The sequence below is a fragment of the Condylura cristata genome, unplaced genomic scaffold (assembly GCF_000260355.1).
Source record: "Condylura cristata isolate star-nosed mole 26May11 unplaced genomic scaffold, ConCri1.0 scaffold00025, whole genome shotgun sequence".
Classification (NCBI taxonomy): Eukaryota; Metazoa; Chordata; class Mammalia; order Eulipotyphla; family Talpidae; genus Condylura; species Condylura cristata.
The window spans coordinates 6,350,553-6,366,381 of NW_004567126.1; the positions used below are offsets into that span (position 1 = coordinate 6,350,553).

At 34.6% G+C, this 15,829-nt stretch overlaps 1 protein-coding gene across 1 annotated transcript in view; it reads left to right on the forward strand.

The window, feature by feature from the left end:
- The window catches only part of CUL5 (cullin 5), an 82,613-nt gene extending 67,121 nt beyond the window's left edge, over window positions 1-15,492 (forward strand). Inside the window, exons 12-19 of the mRNA XM_004689075.2 lie at window positions 1,724-1,856; window positions 2,991-3,122; window positions 6,152-6,275; window positions 6,539-6,714; window positions 7,358-7,519; window positions 8,207-8,325; window positions 8,953-9,076; window positions 11,913-15,492. Coding sequence (XP_004689132.1) covers window positions 1,724-1,856; window positions 2,991-3,122; window positions 6,152-6,275; window positions 6,539-6,714; window positions 7,358-7,519; window positions 8,207-8,325; window positions 8,953-9,076; window positions 11,913-12,107 — 1,165 coding nt within the window. The 3' untranslated portion in view covers window positions 12,108-15,492. The remainder of the gene's footprint in view (window positions 1-1,723; window positions 1,857-2,990; window positions 3,123-6,151; window positions 6,276-6,538; window positions 6,715-7,357; window positions 7,520-8,206; window positions 8,326-8,952; window positions 9,077-11,912) is intronic.
- The last annotated feature ends 337 nt before the right edge of the window (window positions 15,493-15,829 follow it).

Here is a 15,829-nt window from a genome sequence, read left to right on the forward strand (position 1 = left end):
AAGCAGGCTTCTCTTTGCAAACCTGGCCTTTTTGGGGCAGCTCTTCCTGCCCGCTTGCATCTATGCAAGTGCCTTTCTCTGTCTGTCCCTGCTCCTAATAAACCTGCTTTCTAAATACAACTGAGTCTTTCTTGTGGAGAAACTCGCCCGGGGAACTCACTGCATATCGCCAAAGGGGGAGCTCTGGTGAAACCTTTCTCAGAGTAAGGACCCCACACAAAAATGACATCATCTTGATTCTTTCCAAGGTAAACTTACAAAAAGTTGCTAGATTGCACAAGAAAGGCGTATTTTGAAATATTGGTATTGATGCACACAAAACAAATTTCTAACAATTCAGTATCAAACTTTCCAAATGGAAGATTTCCAGTTTTTTACTTTCAACACATTCAGTTGGGCCCTCCCTGGTGGCACAACAGGTTAAAGTGCAGCACTATGAAGCTCTTGCAGCCACTGCAGCATGAGTTCGATCCCCAGCCAAAGAGGTGGCCCACCTGCTGCTCCCCTCAGCAGTGTATTTCAATACATCTGCCTTTTCTGCTCCCTAGCGTGTCTCTGGTGAATCCGCTCATCCTCACACCTCCGGCCTGTATGCATAAAAAATAAATGTTTTTAAAAACACACACTCAGTTAATTTGATTCAAAACAATTTACATTAGATCAATATATATATATTTCTGTAACAAACAACTCAGGAATGAGGTGCTCAACAAGTTGAATAACATCATAAAATAAAAAAAAAACTTTGTCTAGCACTATCTACTTTATGAAAGTAGAAATAAAATTTACTCTGAGATTAATAATTGATAAGGGAAAAGCTTTCATCTACCTTGTTTAGCAGTAGCATTAAGCAATAAAAATTTGCACATTATGCCTTTATTTTTCACACAATATATGATTATGTTTTAGTACATAGTATACTTATCATGATTTAGATAACTTAGTTCTGGGGAAGTAATACTTGATTTTTATATACATAATTTTAAAATACTGAGTTTAACTTCTTTACATATATAGTTTAGAGAAGATAAAGAATAAATGTAAGTTTTCAAGCATAGAAATACAGTTTACTGGCAGTAAAGTGAAATAAAGATACAAGGTCTTTAAAAACTTTCTTATAGAGGAATTATAGTGATGGTTCATGGGTGATGTGGTAGTGGGAGATTATGGGCATTACACCTGAGGGCAGAAATCAAATACTGTACAAAAATGAACAACAATGTAAGAAAATTCTAAAAATTAAAAATTTTCTTACACACATGTTTATAACTATGGATTATGTTTATAACTATGGAATTTAGGGTACATTTCAGAGAGTGAATTAATATAACAGTTATTCCTGATAAATTAGTAACAAATAGTTTTAAAGGTTAATATACAAATATGCAGGGGTTTATAGTTTTTCACAAGTAGCTTAGCAGGTATCTATGTGAATAGTCTTTTACAGATCACTGGCAGGATTGCCACTATTGTGAAACAAGGAGGCACTTAGGGTACAAAATTTAAAACCTCAGCTCTCATCCTACAAATGTACTGATGGGGATGATTCGCTCACTTGAGTCTTTCACTGTAAGTCAGTACTTCCTGAAATTGTATACCCTAGGTATCTTCTTGGGCAACCCCCTGATGACTAGATTTATATAAGTAATTTGTGAAAAATGTCTAGAGAAAAATTTGTAGATAAGAATAATTTTTCATCATCTGCTTTTAATTTGTTTTTTAGGGTGGGATTAAAAACTCAGCCTGAATCAAAATGCCCTGAGCTGCTTGCCAATTACTGTGATATGTTGCTAAGAAAAACACCATTAAGCAAAAAATTAACCTCTGAAGAGATTGAAGCAAAGCTTAAAGAAGTGGTACATGAATATTTTTTATTTCATTTTTAAAGATTATCTTACTTTGAATATTTGTGTTGCTTATAAGACTTTCCTGATAGTATCAATTTTTTTAATATCTCTAACTAATATTATGACATTTTACAGTGCAAAAATTTCTAAATGGCAGTTACTTTCTTCTTAAAAATTTTTATTCTATAATGCCAAAAAGGAAAATGGCGTATAATTCTGATCCTACCTCAGTTCTCTTCAGGCAATTGAATTAGGAGACAAAAAAAGGAAAAATCAGCGGATGGTCTTTGGAATGATAGTTGAGACTAAGAGGTTTTTTTTTTGTTTTTTTTTGTTTTTCACTTCTTTTTTGTAAGAACCCAAAACAGATAACTAGAGTTGAATCAATGTACATGAAAAGAGTTATTAGTTGCTTTTGTTTTTAATCTGTCTTCCTGTTGTTAGCATAATAAGATATGAAAAATCAGAAATATAAAGAGGAAATAATAAGAGGTAAAGTTATAAAATATAGGCAGAAGTCTTAGGAGATTAATTGCATCAGAAAAAAAGTAAAGGGCCTCACTCCTTGTGCAAGGGTTTTAAAGTGCCGCTCTTTGAAGCTATCTGCAGCCACTTCAGCACAAGTTCAATCCCAAGCCAGGGAGGTGACCCACATGGCACAGCAGACCTCTCCTGACTCACTCACTGCTCTCTCAGCAGTGTATTTCAAAATCTGCCTGTTCTGCTCCCAATTTTGTCTCTGGTGGATCCTCTCAACAACCCCCCACCCCTTGTATCTCTGGCCTGTACCCAGTTCTTGCATGCAATAATAAATAAATATTTAAAGCAAAAAAAAAAAATGAAGAAGATATGTAAAAGAGAAGTTGGTGTGAACCATGATTTTATGTAAAGTTTAATTGCATTATATATAAAATCTGAAATGTATGATATGGGGCTGAAAAGTTATTTGGTAACTGTTTCAAATTTACTTTTGAACAAGTAAAATCAGGAAATAATTGGGACTATCAGAGATAGTTTGGTAAACCCCTACCTATTTATGTTTATATAAATTTCTCAATTTCACAGTTAGGGAATATAGAGATCTAAATGAGAGAGATGATGAAGAGTATATGAGAACTGAAAGTAACTTTGTTTTCTGTGCAGCTCTTGGTACTTAAATACGTACAAAACAAAGATGTTTTTATGAGATATCACAAAGCTCACTTGACACGACGTCTTATATTAGACATCTCTGCTGATAGTGAAATTGAAGAGAATATGGTAGAGTGGTTAAGAGTAAGTAACTGATAACTTTTTGACTATTTGATTTTTTTTAATATAATACATGGTTCAGATGTGTGCTAAGCATTACATTTTTGTGGTACTGTTAATGTCAATTAAGCAAGGAATATTTTATAAGAATGAAGCATCCATTATGTAAAAGTGATATTTAATAAAGTATATTTTCTTTCTGTTGGAGGGGAGACCTGCATTCTGTATGTTTGATTAATAAGAATGTTTGTTAAAACCTTTGCTTGTACTTCATTCCCATTGTTTCACTAGTTTGTGTCTCCACTGTCATTTTAACTGACCTTGTTAAGTAGGCTACAACACAAATCATTTTATTTTTAAGGTATTTTTTAGTACTGTATGGTTAATTACAGAAGTGTTGGTAATAGCTCTAAAGAAACAACAGCTTGAGGTTGGTGGCTTATTTAGCAATCTAAATCAGAATATTAAATCTGTTCCTTTAGTTCATTCTAATAGAATTTGAATTATATCAAAATTTTTATGTCTTCATTTATATATATAGTATGATTGTATATGTATATAATTATATGCGTTAACATAATTTTGTGTGTTTTACATGTCTCATAAAGATATTTCAAATCACAGATTTATAGATAGTTCTGTTTTGCATGGTGATATGAAATACTAAGAATTATTATGGAAACAAACTGCAAAGTAGACTTATATTAACAGTGAAGATGACGACTGACAGGTTTACAGAAATTTTGTCAGTCTTAGAAATGCTTAATTTCTGTTATAAATATATGAGAAATAGAAAAATAGTAAAACAAGTATGTATTTAGTACACTAATGTAAAACATAAGAAACTTTCAGAATTAGTGTTTTTTTTTCTTTGTAAAAAATTTTTTAAAGTGGTAGGAAAATATTTGCAATTTATAATTTTGATACTACCGTATTTATGAAGAACTCTTACAACTCAGCAATAAAGAAATAATGGTGGGGGTCTCCCCGGTGGCACAGGGGTTAAAAAGCCTAGTTAAGCTATCGCCAGCCACTGGAGCACAAGTTCAATCCCTGGCCAGGGAGCAAACCCACATGTCGCAGCAGACCTCTCCTGTCCCACCCAATGCTCAGCAGTGTTTCAGCGGATCCGCCTGTTCTGCTCCCCATTCTGTCTGTCTGTCTCTCTCTCATACACACACACCCTTTCGCACCTCTGGCCTATATCCCAATTCGTGAGTGCATAAACACTTTTTTTTAAAAAGAGGGAGATAATGGTCAAAGAATTAGAATAGACATTTCTTCACAAAAGATATTTAAATAACCAGTATCTATATACAGATTTGTTCAACACTAATGTCATTAACAAATTTCAAGTCACAGCCACAATGAAATAGATCATTTTACTCGACTACAATAGGTACAATTAAAAAGAAAGAGAATAACTAATGTTGACAAGAAGAGAAATCAGAACACTCATATGTTTCTGATGATAAAATGGTGCAGCCACTTTGGAAAACTATTTGACAGTTGCTCAAAAAGTAAAAACAGAGTTGATCCACAAATTCTGCTCCTTTCATTTCATTCAAGGGAAATGAAATATATGACCACACAAAACTGAATGAATGTTCATAGCAGCATTGTTTATAATATCTGAAAATTCAAACCAATCCTAGCTATCAGCCAATTGATGGATACACATAATGGGGTTTTACCATGTCACTGAATATTATTTGGTAACATGGAAGTGCTGACACATGCTACGACATGAATGAACCTTGTTAACACTATACTAAGTGAAAGAAACCACTGCAAGAGACCACATACTGTGTGAGTCCAGTAATAAGAAATGTTTACAATAACCCACTTCATCGAGAAAGTAAATGAATGTTTTCCTAGAGCTGGGTAGGGGGAGGGAAATGGGAGTGACTATTGGTTAGTATGGAGTTTCCTTTTGAAGTGATGAAAATATTGCATATGGAAATGATTGGTAGTGATACATATACTAAAATCCACTAATTGTACCCCTCGAAAGAATGAATTCCATGGTAGATGAATCATAATTCAGTAGAGCTGTGTTAAAAAGGAAAGGTAGTTTGACAGCACTTGTCCTCTCATCATATGACTTATAGTACAGGGTGAGCATCTCTTTGCCTTGGAGAATTTTAATTAATATTGTTAGTTTGGATCAGCATCCAGCATTTTGTCTTTCAGGCTTTCATGTCAGGAAAGGTTCCGCTGACATCATCTCCTTTGGTGCAAACTCTCTTGTCACTACCTTTCCCATTTGTGTTGAAAATTTATCTTCACCAAATTCATATTCTACATAAAGTCTGCAGTGTTGGCTGTAGCAACATAGGAACCACAGTCGTTCTTTCTTCTGTAATTCCATATATTTTAATATTTATTTTCAGCTCTAGCATTATTTGTATTTTTTAGTTATCTTTATCTATTTCTTAGTTATTTTTATCATCTTAGTTGGCCAGTTACCTGTTCTCATTTTCCATTTTTGTAAGATTTCATGTGGGTTTATCCCTAGGAAGCCAGTTTGCAAAAAAACTACATTTTTTGCTGTCAAGGTGAACTGAATAAATGAAGACAGCCTTGAAGAAATACTGTAATTGGTCACCATTTATATTTTCTGTTATTTGTGCTATGGTTTTTGGATTGAGGAATTAGAAGTGAAATTTGTGCTTCATGCATTTCTGACATGTAATGTGTAGTAGTAACTGAAAGCTGCAGTGTGTCTAGGGGACCAATGCTATTTAACTGTACTGCACTGTGTCCTGGAGGACTGCTTAACTGTACTCCAGAAATTCGTACTGGGATCCTGCCAAGAAAGGTAGGAGTGCTTTGCTTTCCCTTTAGTTTCTAAGAATCACGTTTGATCATTATAGGTAAAAACTGTGTAATCATTTTAATAATGAAAGTGACAGGAAGAATTTTTATTAAACAAGTAAGAACTTTGTATTAAAGCGCGTAAGTCTTAGTTTTTCATTAGATATTTTTCCCATTTAGTAGGTCTGCTTTGGGTATGTATTATTTATTGCCCCTTCTGCCTTTTGTTTTTATAGGAAGTTGGTATGCCAGCAGATTATGTAAACAAACTTGCTAGAATGTTTCAGGACATAAAAGTATCCGAAGATTTGAACCAGGCTTTTAAGGAAATGCACAAAAATAATAAATTGGCTTTACCAGGTACTTTTAAATAATTACACATTTAAAAATTTTATAAAATGCATCTTTTCTCTTTTAGCTGGTTGAAAATAAGCCTTCTGATAATTCCTTAAAGACACCAGACAAAGCAGAATGCTAGATTTGCTTGTTAATCCTTAATTTAAAACAAAAGGACACTTTTAACAAAATATTTAGTCTTTTTTTTAATCATAGTTTATCATGTATTTATTTTGAATTTTATCAATTGTCGAGCTTATTTTAGATTTTCTTATTCTTGTCTATAGCTGATTCAGTTAATATCAAAATTCTGAATGCTGGTGCCTGGTCAAGAAGCTCTGAGAAAGTCTTTGTCTCACTTCCCACTGAACTGGAGGATTTGATACCTGAAGTAGAAGAGTTCTACAAAAAAAATCATAGTGGTAGAAAATTACATTGGCATCATCTAATGTCAAATGGAATTGTAAGTAGTTGGTTTGGTAGTTCAGACTATGTTTTGCCTGAAAGTAGTAGAACTCCAAGTAAGATTTGCTTAAACAAGCTGTTTCTTTGCTGTCTCTCACGTAAGTTTGAGGAGGCGTAGTACATCCTTGGTCCATCAGAGTTCTCAAGCGCACAAACTTCTGGTTTTAGCACCATTGTTAAGGTATTGCCCTTGTCTGTAGATTCCAGTATCATCCCTACTATGTCTGTTTTCCAGCCCACCAGGAAAGGAAAAATGAGGTATGCCTACCTTTAAAGACAACTTCTAGACGTTTCCCCGGCCACTTCTACTTATCTCATTGGCTGGATCTCAGTCCATGGCCGCAATTTGCTCCAGAAAAAGCTGGGAGATGAGTCTTTTTTCTGGGCAGTCATTAAGGTCTGCAGAAATCTTTATTACCATGTAAGAAAGAATGAATAGAGATTGGAAGACAACTAGCAGCCCTTTTCATATAGAATCTCATAAGAAATATGTAGTAGATAGATGATGATCATCATGACAATATTCTTGATTTTTAAAAATTTGTTTTATCAAATCCACGGGGATTACAATTGATTAAAAAAAGTACAAAATGATGTAAAAATAAACTTATATTTTTTAAAAATTGTTTTATCTATTTTAGATAACATTTAAGAATGAAGTAGGTCAATATGATTTAGAAGTAACGACGTTTCAGCTGGCTGTGTTGTTTGCATGGAACCAAAGACCCAGAGAGAAAATCAGCTTTGAAAATCTAAAACTTGCAACTGAACTCCCAGATGCTGAACTTAGAAGGACTTTATGGGTTTGTTTCCTTTGTCTATAAGATTGTATATGCTTATATAGCAAGAAATGTGTCTTGATTTGCTTGTAATAAATTTATGAATTCATAACATTCTCAAAGTGATCTTTAACCAAGAAAAACACCCTAGTGAGATAATTATGGGAAAAAATGAATTGAAAATAAACTGCCAAGATGGAGAAAAAAGGAAAAAATGTTTGAGTTGGTATTTAAAATATTACATGGGAGGAGTATGCCTAAAGAGATTGTTATATTGAGAATATATTCAAAGATATTATGATCTTAGATAGATATTAGATCTGAGGTCTAAGTTAGGAAACATTGGTCCTTTTGAGACTTATAATAACTTATTAGCCACCTGCTCATAACTACATTTTGCCCCTACTCAGAAGTTCCAAAATTAATTGCCACCCAGAGAGAAATTTCTGGCATATAACTGGCAGGTGGCATTTGCTGTGGTCATAGATGGTAATACTTTCTTGTCTCATTATAAAGAGAATATTTCATAACCAACTCTGTCTCCTTATTATACATTTACATTGTTACATTCATGGAGATACCAAATAAAAGTTTGAATTCTAGATTTGTGTTTATAATCTGTTCTCTCTTGTGTTGGTCAGGTTGCAGAATTGAACTGAGTATTCTATATTGTTTGTAGATGCTAATTGTTTTACCTTTTATTCTTTATAGTCTTTAGTAGCTTTCCCGAAGCTCAAACGGCAAGTTTTATTATACGAACCTCAAGTCAATTCACCCAAAGACTTTACAGAAGGTACCCTCTTCTCAGTGAACCAGGAGTTCAGTTTAATGTAAGGTTTATGTTAGTTGATCTAAAATAAAAATACCTTGTTTGAATTTTAGTGCCTTCTTTTTAGCAAAATAATTATTCTTTACATAATATTTAAAACATTTCAGAATATTGCCATCATTCTAGATTTATGTCGTTTGGCTGTTTTTAAAACATATTAATGATTTGGAGGTACTTTCTTTGCTTATTTTTCACAGACATATTTTGGTGTCTCACATTATACTATAATACATGGCTTTTCAAAGTAAGTTTTTTTTGCACACCATAGCAAATTGATCCCTGCAGAGCACTGTTTTCTTAAGATCCAGTGAAAAGGTAGTGCTTAGCTACAGCCATGTATCTTTAGTCATCTGATCACTTTTGTGGCAATATAAAATAATATTAATTTTGTTATTACTAGGAGTGTAGCTACCGTGTTTGATTAACATATTTTATTAACATCACATCGTGTTTGAGAGAAATTATAGGGTTCATTTAAAATGAAAGTCTTTTTTGCTTTAGCTTTAAACAATTCTGGATTTTATTTTTTTAGAACATTTCTATATCTTTTCTCTCAGACATTATTGCCATGATAAGATGTTTAAAAGGCCTTTCACTATAAAATATTTGATTCAATGTTTTTTTGTAGAAAAAATGCAAAAGTTCAGAAAAGGGGTAAAATCAACTTGATTGGACGTTTGCAGCTTACTACGGAAAGAATGAGAGAAGAGGAGAATGAGGGAATAGTTCAGCTACGAATACTAAGGACCCAGGTTTGTAATGTTGAGACAGAATGTCTACATTTTGAAAACTTTGTTTTTATAACCTTCAAACCTTTTTTAATTTAAAAGTATTTATAAATATATAAATTTATTATTTATAAATTTATTTATATTTATTTTATTTGTTTATACATCTCTGGGGTAGGCCAGAGATGCAGGGGTGAGAGGATTCACCAGAGACAGAGTGGGGAGCAGAACAGCAGATTTACTAAAATATACTGCTGAAGGGAGCAGCAGGCGAGACAGGAGAGATCTTCTGCACCCTGACTCAGGCTATAAGGGTGATAACACTGATGCTTAACCCCTAGGCCAGCAGGGAGACTCCAAGCCCCTGGATGTTTTGAAGGGGAGAGGAATTCACTTGACTCCTAGTGACAGTTAAGGGATCTTCTCCTCTGTGCAGTAGGAACAGGGTCCTGGCTTTTTGCTCTTGGCAGCTGTGGAATACTTTTATCTGCCACACCAGGAATTTGACTTTCTGTTGCTCTACTGCTGATGTCTAGCAGACAAACAGTGGTTTACTCTTATTCCTGCTGGTAAGGGCCACAATGGCCTGTCCGCTGCTCTGACTGCCTGTCTCCTGCTCTTATTGAACTCTTATCCTCTGAGACACCTACTTCTGTGTGGTCCCTTGGCCTACATGGCACACTGTCTTTACCATCTGCTGCTGCAAAAGAACCCTCTCCTGCCACTAAAGACCCTGGGGCAGTTCTTTTACCTCCACTCTTGTGGGAACTAAGAGAGATTCAGGAGTACATTTTGTTTCCACCATCTCATTTGCAGCTTTTAGTGACTTCTCCAGCACATGGGAGCAGGGCTAGCACCTCTGCTCTCTGTTTTCCTCTTACCTTCTCTGATGCCCACAGTCTTTGCCTCTACCAAAGCTAAAAGTGGGGGAATTGGGACTTTGGTTGCTGTTGTTCCTCTTCCTCCCAGTTCCTTTAGTCATCAGTTTTTCAGGCAGACAGAAAGTCTGCCTACATGGACAGACTTTTCCTCTTCCTTCTTTCTGCCAGAACCTTTGATACAAATTCTCGTGATCATCTGGATATATTGAGAGTATTTAACCTGACCTCTTAGTGACAGTGAAGAAATCACCTTATCTGTGTAAGGAAGTAAAAGGTTCCTGACTCTTGGTCAGTATGTCTGACTCTTAACCTTACTGCTTTGCAGCAGAACTCCACTTCTCTGTTTTCACATTTCTTTTACATAAATTCTAGTTCATTACCAATTTATTCACCAAGGTCTTTTTATTGGCTAAAGGAACAAAAGAAAAACATTTTAATGATGTTTTAATTTATCCTGATTAAAAACTTAAGTCATCAAGGAAAACATTGATAAAATTGATATAGGAACAGTGTAAAATATATATAAAATTTTAAAATAATCGATATAGGACCTTCCTGATGGCACAGGGATTTAAGGTCTTAGCACTCTGAAGCTATTGCCAGCTGCTGTGGCCTGAGTTCAATCCTAAGCCAGGGAGATGACCCACATGGTGCAGCAGACCTCTCCTGTGTCACCCGCTGCTTCCCTCAACAGTATATTTCAGTACATCTGCCTGTTCTGCTTCCCACTGTCTCTGGTGAATCTTTTCACATATATACCCCATTACCTGTAGACTGCACCCCCATTCTTATATGCATAAATAAATAAAAGTAAATCTTTTAGGCCCTCCCTGGTGGCGCAGTGGGTTAAAGCACTGCACTGAAAAGCTAAAGCCACTTCCGCATGAGTTCGATTCCCGCCTGCCCCGGAGGTGACCACATGGCGTGGCAGACCTCTCCTGACCCGCCCACAGCTCCCCTCAGCAGTGTACTTCGTCGATCTGCCTGTTCTGCTCCCACTCTGTCTCTGGTGAAGCTTCTCGCCACCCCTGAGCCTCTGGCCTGTATGTACAAATAAAATAAATCTTTTTAAAAAAAAAAAAAAGTAAATCTTTTAAATAATTTACTTATATGAAAAAGGCTTACACTTGCAGAAATTTAAAACATAATCCAGGGGCCTCCCTGCTTGTGCAGGGGTTAAAGTCTCAGTGTTGTCAACTATCGCCAGTCACTATAACATGAATTCCATCCCTGGCCAGGAAACTGACCCACATGGCACAGTAGACCTCTCCTGTTTCACCTGCTGCTCCCCTCAGCAGCATATTTCAGTAAATATGGCTGTTCTGCTCTCCATTCTGTCACTAGTGAGTCCTCTAACCCCCTTAGCCACCTCTGGCCTATGCTGCAGTTCTTGTATGCATAAATAAATAAATTAAAAAAAAAAAAAAAACACCACCACCAAAATGCCAGGTGTGGTTTCTAGCAGTGGAGAGGTTATAGTTAATTTTGTTTTGCATCATTTTTTAAAAATCTCTCTAATAAGCATTTTTTTTTAATTTCTTAAGTAAAAGATACTGATTTTGGACCCTCCCTGATAGTGCAACAGGTTAAAGCGCAGCATGTGAAGCTAATGCAGTGCAGCTGCTTCAGTGCGAGTTTGATCCCTTGACAAGAAGGTGATCCATATGGCGCAGCAGATCTCTCCTGACTGCTCCCCTCAGAAGTGTACTTTGTCAGTCGGCCTGTTCTGTTCCCCACTCTGTCTCTGGTGAATCCTCACACTGCCCCTGCAGTTCTATATGCACAAATAAATAAATCTTTTTTTTTTTAATAAATAAATCTTTTTTTAAAAATACCAATTTCAACATGAATCTCCTAGCAGCTAATCCTTTGGATAGGTATTACACAGATCATTGAAATACAGTTGTTGTTTTGTTTTTTTGTTCTACTTAGAATAATTCAATATGTAAATGTTCTTTCATTTTTCTTTTTTCTTTTAGGAAGCTATCATACAAATAATGAAGATGAGGAAAAAAATTAGTAATGCCCAGCTTCAGACTGAATTAGTAGAAATTTTGAAAAACATGTTCTTACCACAAAAGAAAATGATAAAAGAGCAAATAGAATGGCTAATAGAGCACAAATACATCAGAAGAGATGAATCTGATATCAACACTTTCATCTATATGGCATAATTTTCAATATGATGGACAATGATAAGAACCCAAATTTTGGAGTGCTTGGGCAGAAAGTTGTAACAGTATATGCCAGGAGAAGGTTCATTTGGACTTTGATTACATAAATATTAAAATCTCTGCCTTACCTACAGAACAACTATATTTTGCCAATCATTTTAGTTAGCATGATGGCATTCCCTTCATGTTGCACACTCTTTAACAGCATGCTGTTTTGTGGAGAAATTTGCATTCATGAAGAGCCCATTATGAACTTTAAAAGTAAATTTGATTTATACCCACCAGAAGAAATACCGATGGGAAGGGTGAGGGCGGGCTTCTTATCGCTTTTTTTCCTCTCTTACAAAAATGTACTTGCACATGGAAGGATCTTCAGATATTTGTGCACTGAAAAATACTGTTATGTTTTGTTTTTAACTGTAATTAAAGCTAGAAATAGCACTGTTGGTTTCTTTGATGGGAAGAATGAGCTGGTCTATACCGCACTGGGAGGGATTGGGCAGGTAGGTGAGAAGAGGCGTGTTCGGTCACACCTGCTGTTCAGACCCCGCTTAAGCAGAGCGGCCGGGTTTTAAAGGTGACCTGAAAGTGGAGTTAAATTTTTCCAACTACAAATACTGGCTTTCTTTCTGTAGGAGATTGCTGTTTGGTTGTTTGTTATTAAATGATAAGAACTTTTTCATCTTAAATGGCTATAGAGATCGTGTTTTGAAAAAGTGAAGCTTGTATTATTGCTTCAGTTGTTTGAAAAAAAAAGGATATAGGTAGGTCATTTCAACTGCAGAGTCAAAATAGCAAAAACAAACATCAAGTGTTTACTATCATACTTTATATACCTAGTATTTATTATGCCATATCTAAATTTATTTAAAGTGAGGCAGAGGCAGAAATCTCATGTGCTCTGATATAATACAGTTATATAACTGATCTCTTAATTTGTAGTTTAGGAATATTTTGATATTTTAAGGTCTCATGATTAGGGATTTATAACCTCAGGTTTCTGGAAAGGAAGCATTCTATTTTAAAAAGTAGCAATTAAGTATCACTCACCTAAGAAAAAGACAAAGACCACAAGATCTGAATAACAAGCAAAATTGTTGTGATCCTAATATAAGCAGTAAACTTGCCAAATATATGTACATATATATTTATATATTTTAAAAATAAGCATTTTTAAAATGTTCAGTAGACAACACTTACCTTATTCCTGTCAGTCAATCCAAAGTAGCAACGTATTAGTTGCTGGCAACTGAATGCCCAAAGTAGTTGAAATTTCAGGACTTGAGAACAGAACAACTTAAAAAAGAAAGGTTATTCCCCATTGGGCAAATAAGGCTCAGCGTGGACTTTTATTCATTATGGTGCATGTTTCAAATTTTCTTGCAAATTATTTTATATCTTGTTTGATATTACATAATATTTTAAATGAATGATTTTGAACACAGTAGGAAATAAGCGTGCTGGAGTATTGAAAGGCATATGTATTGGGAGTAAGTACGCAAGACCATTTCATGGGATCTGTCCCCAGTTCCAAGAGGCTTTGTAAGCTGCCTCTGAGCGAGAAGAAAGCAGTGTTAAAGCATTTACGGTTTTGCTGGTTATAGTCAAATGCATGTTCTGAAACTCATAGGAATTTGGAATTTTGTTTCTAATTTAAAATCTTACACGAGCATATTGTGAAGAGTTAAATAGTGCTCACTGTTTTCTCTAATTAGATGACTGCTAACTGGAACAATTTGAAATTAAAACAAAAATTTAGTAATAACTGTGGCCCTCATGTTTAACAGATACTTCGGTGTTGGCATATATGCTTATCTAGTGCAAGAATGCCTAAGAAAGGAACAATGAAAGGAAAAGTCTTAGGCCATTTTTGAAAGTTTAAGAATTACTGTTGTTTTAAACCATAATTGTTCTCAAAACTTTTTTGGGATTTCTAATCCTTTTTGGTCATAATTTAAGAATGAAAGCCATGATGTTTTGATTTATAAAGGCAAATTTAATGCAAAAGTGGGTAACTAAATCCCTAGCAAAGTTTTCTATTAAATTTTATAAATTTTTTAATAGCTAATTATGTCCTAATTGTATTTTAGGGAATTAAACAGCAGAAAATATTGTAGACTTACAGTTTTCATCATTTTCTCTCATTTAATGTATTCAAAAGTTTAACTACTTTTTGGTGTTTATGAAAACCATTTAGTTGACAAGGTGCCTATACCATTGTTGAATTTTCTTTAGATAGGTTTCGATGATAGATTTGCTAATTAAAAAAGAAAAAAGATTCTGAAAAAAAAAAAAAAAAAACTTACCAGCAGTTTGCTAAAGGTACAGAATCAGCTAGTATTCTTTACCGGGTTCCTTTTCTCTAATGTGCACTTGAAATTAGTGCTGGGCAGGGATGAAACCTGACACAGTTAAGGGAAAGGAATCTAGGCCAATATACCTGTATGTGTATGTTTCTATACACACACACACACACACACACACGGCACACTTGTCCCCCACAAGTAGTGTGGCAGTAGGTTGCTCCAGGGGTTAACGAACTTTGAATACTCATCTTCTAACAAACATGGAGCCATCTGGAAAATGTTAACCTTTGTTCCTATGTCATTGCCAGCGTCAGTGGACAGTACACAGCATTTATGAAGTAGATTTTATATTTATACATACTTTGTATAAATATAAAGATGAAACAATTTTAATAAAATGAGATAAATATTAGAACATTATTGTTTCAATAATTTAATGAGGATCTTGAAATAAATTCTGATGTCTTCCAATTTTTACCTTCATTGGAGGGGTCCCTGCATTCTGTTTATTTAAGTCTCTTATTTTGTGCATAAATGTTAAAAATTTCCAGAAATGAAATGTCAGCTTTCTTATTTTTACTTTTTATTAAATGTAATACAAAATAGACTGAAGTAGTTAAATATTTTGCATTATTTACGGTAACATGTCATAGCCCTACTCAAAAGGGCAAATTTTAAAAATTCAATTTGGGTGAGAGATTTGCTAGTTTTCCAGAAAGATTTGTTATCTTAAACTCAGCTGGTTTTTTCTATTTTCATGTAAATGACTGGGATGCTATCTTATAAACTCTTCCAAGGTCATGTTTGTGAAATAAACATTACATGAGAGCTTTCCTGTCATTACACTATCTGTGTCGTCTGGAGTGTTGAACAAATTGGAGTTCCTCAGTTGCAGTCTTTCCTGCTATGGTATCTACAATTCTGAATGTGTGCCACTACAGACTGAGATGACAATGCTGTACAATTTTAAATGGTAACAGTTTCTGTATGCAGTAGGCTGAAATATTTTGATGAACTGCTTAATTTTTGGATTTTATTTTTTAAGTTGTATAATTTATTTTCTTGCAAAATAAAAATGTAATATAAAAGATTTCTATCTAGAAAATGTTGATGTTCTACCATAAAATAGTTTGGTAGTTTAAATTTTTATAGCAGGTGAATTTATATATTTCATGCTAAAATGGTAAATCTAAGCCAGCTTAGGAATAGGAATAATAGCCCACTTATTTTAGAGTTCAAAGTTGAGTTCAGAATGAACTACGAAATGTAGCTTTTCTGTTGATGGTGTTATACAGCTAATATGCCGTAAAGAGGCAAAAAAAATTCAAAGTGACTGATGCTTGCATTCACCAATTTAGATAGGCTATAGCCAGACTTTAAATTTTTTTTCCAAACAGAAGTGTTTTGCATATATTT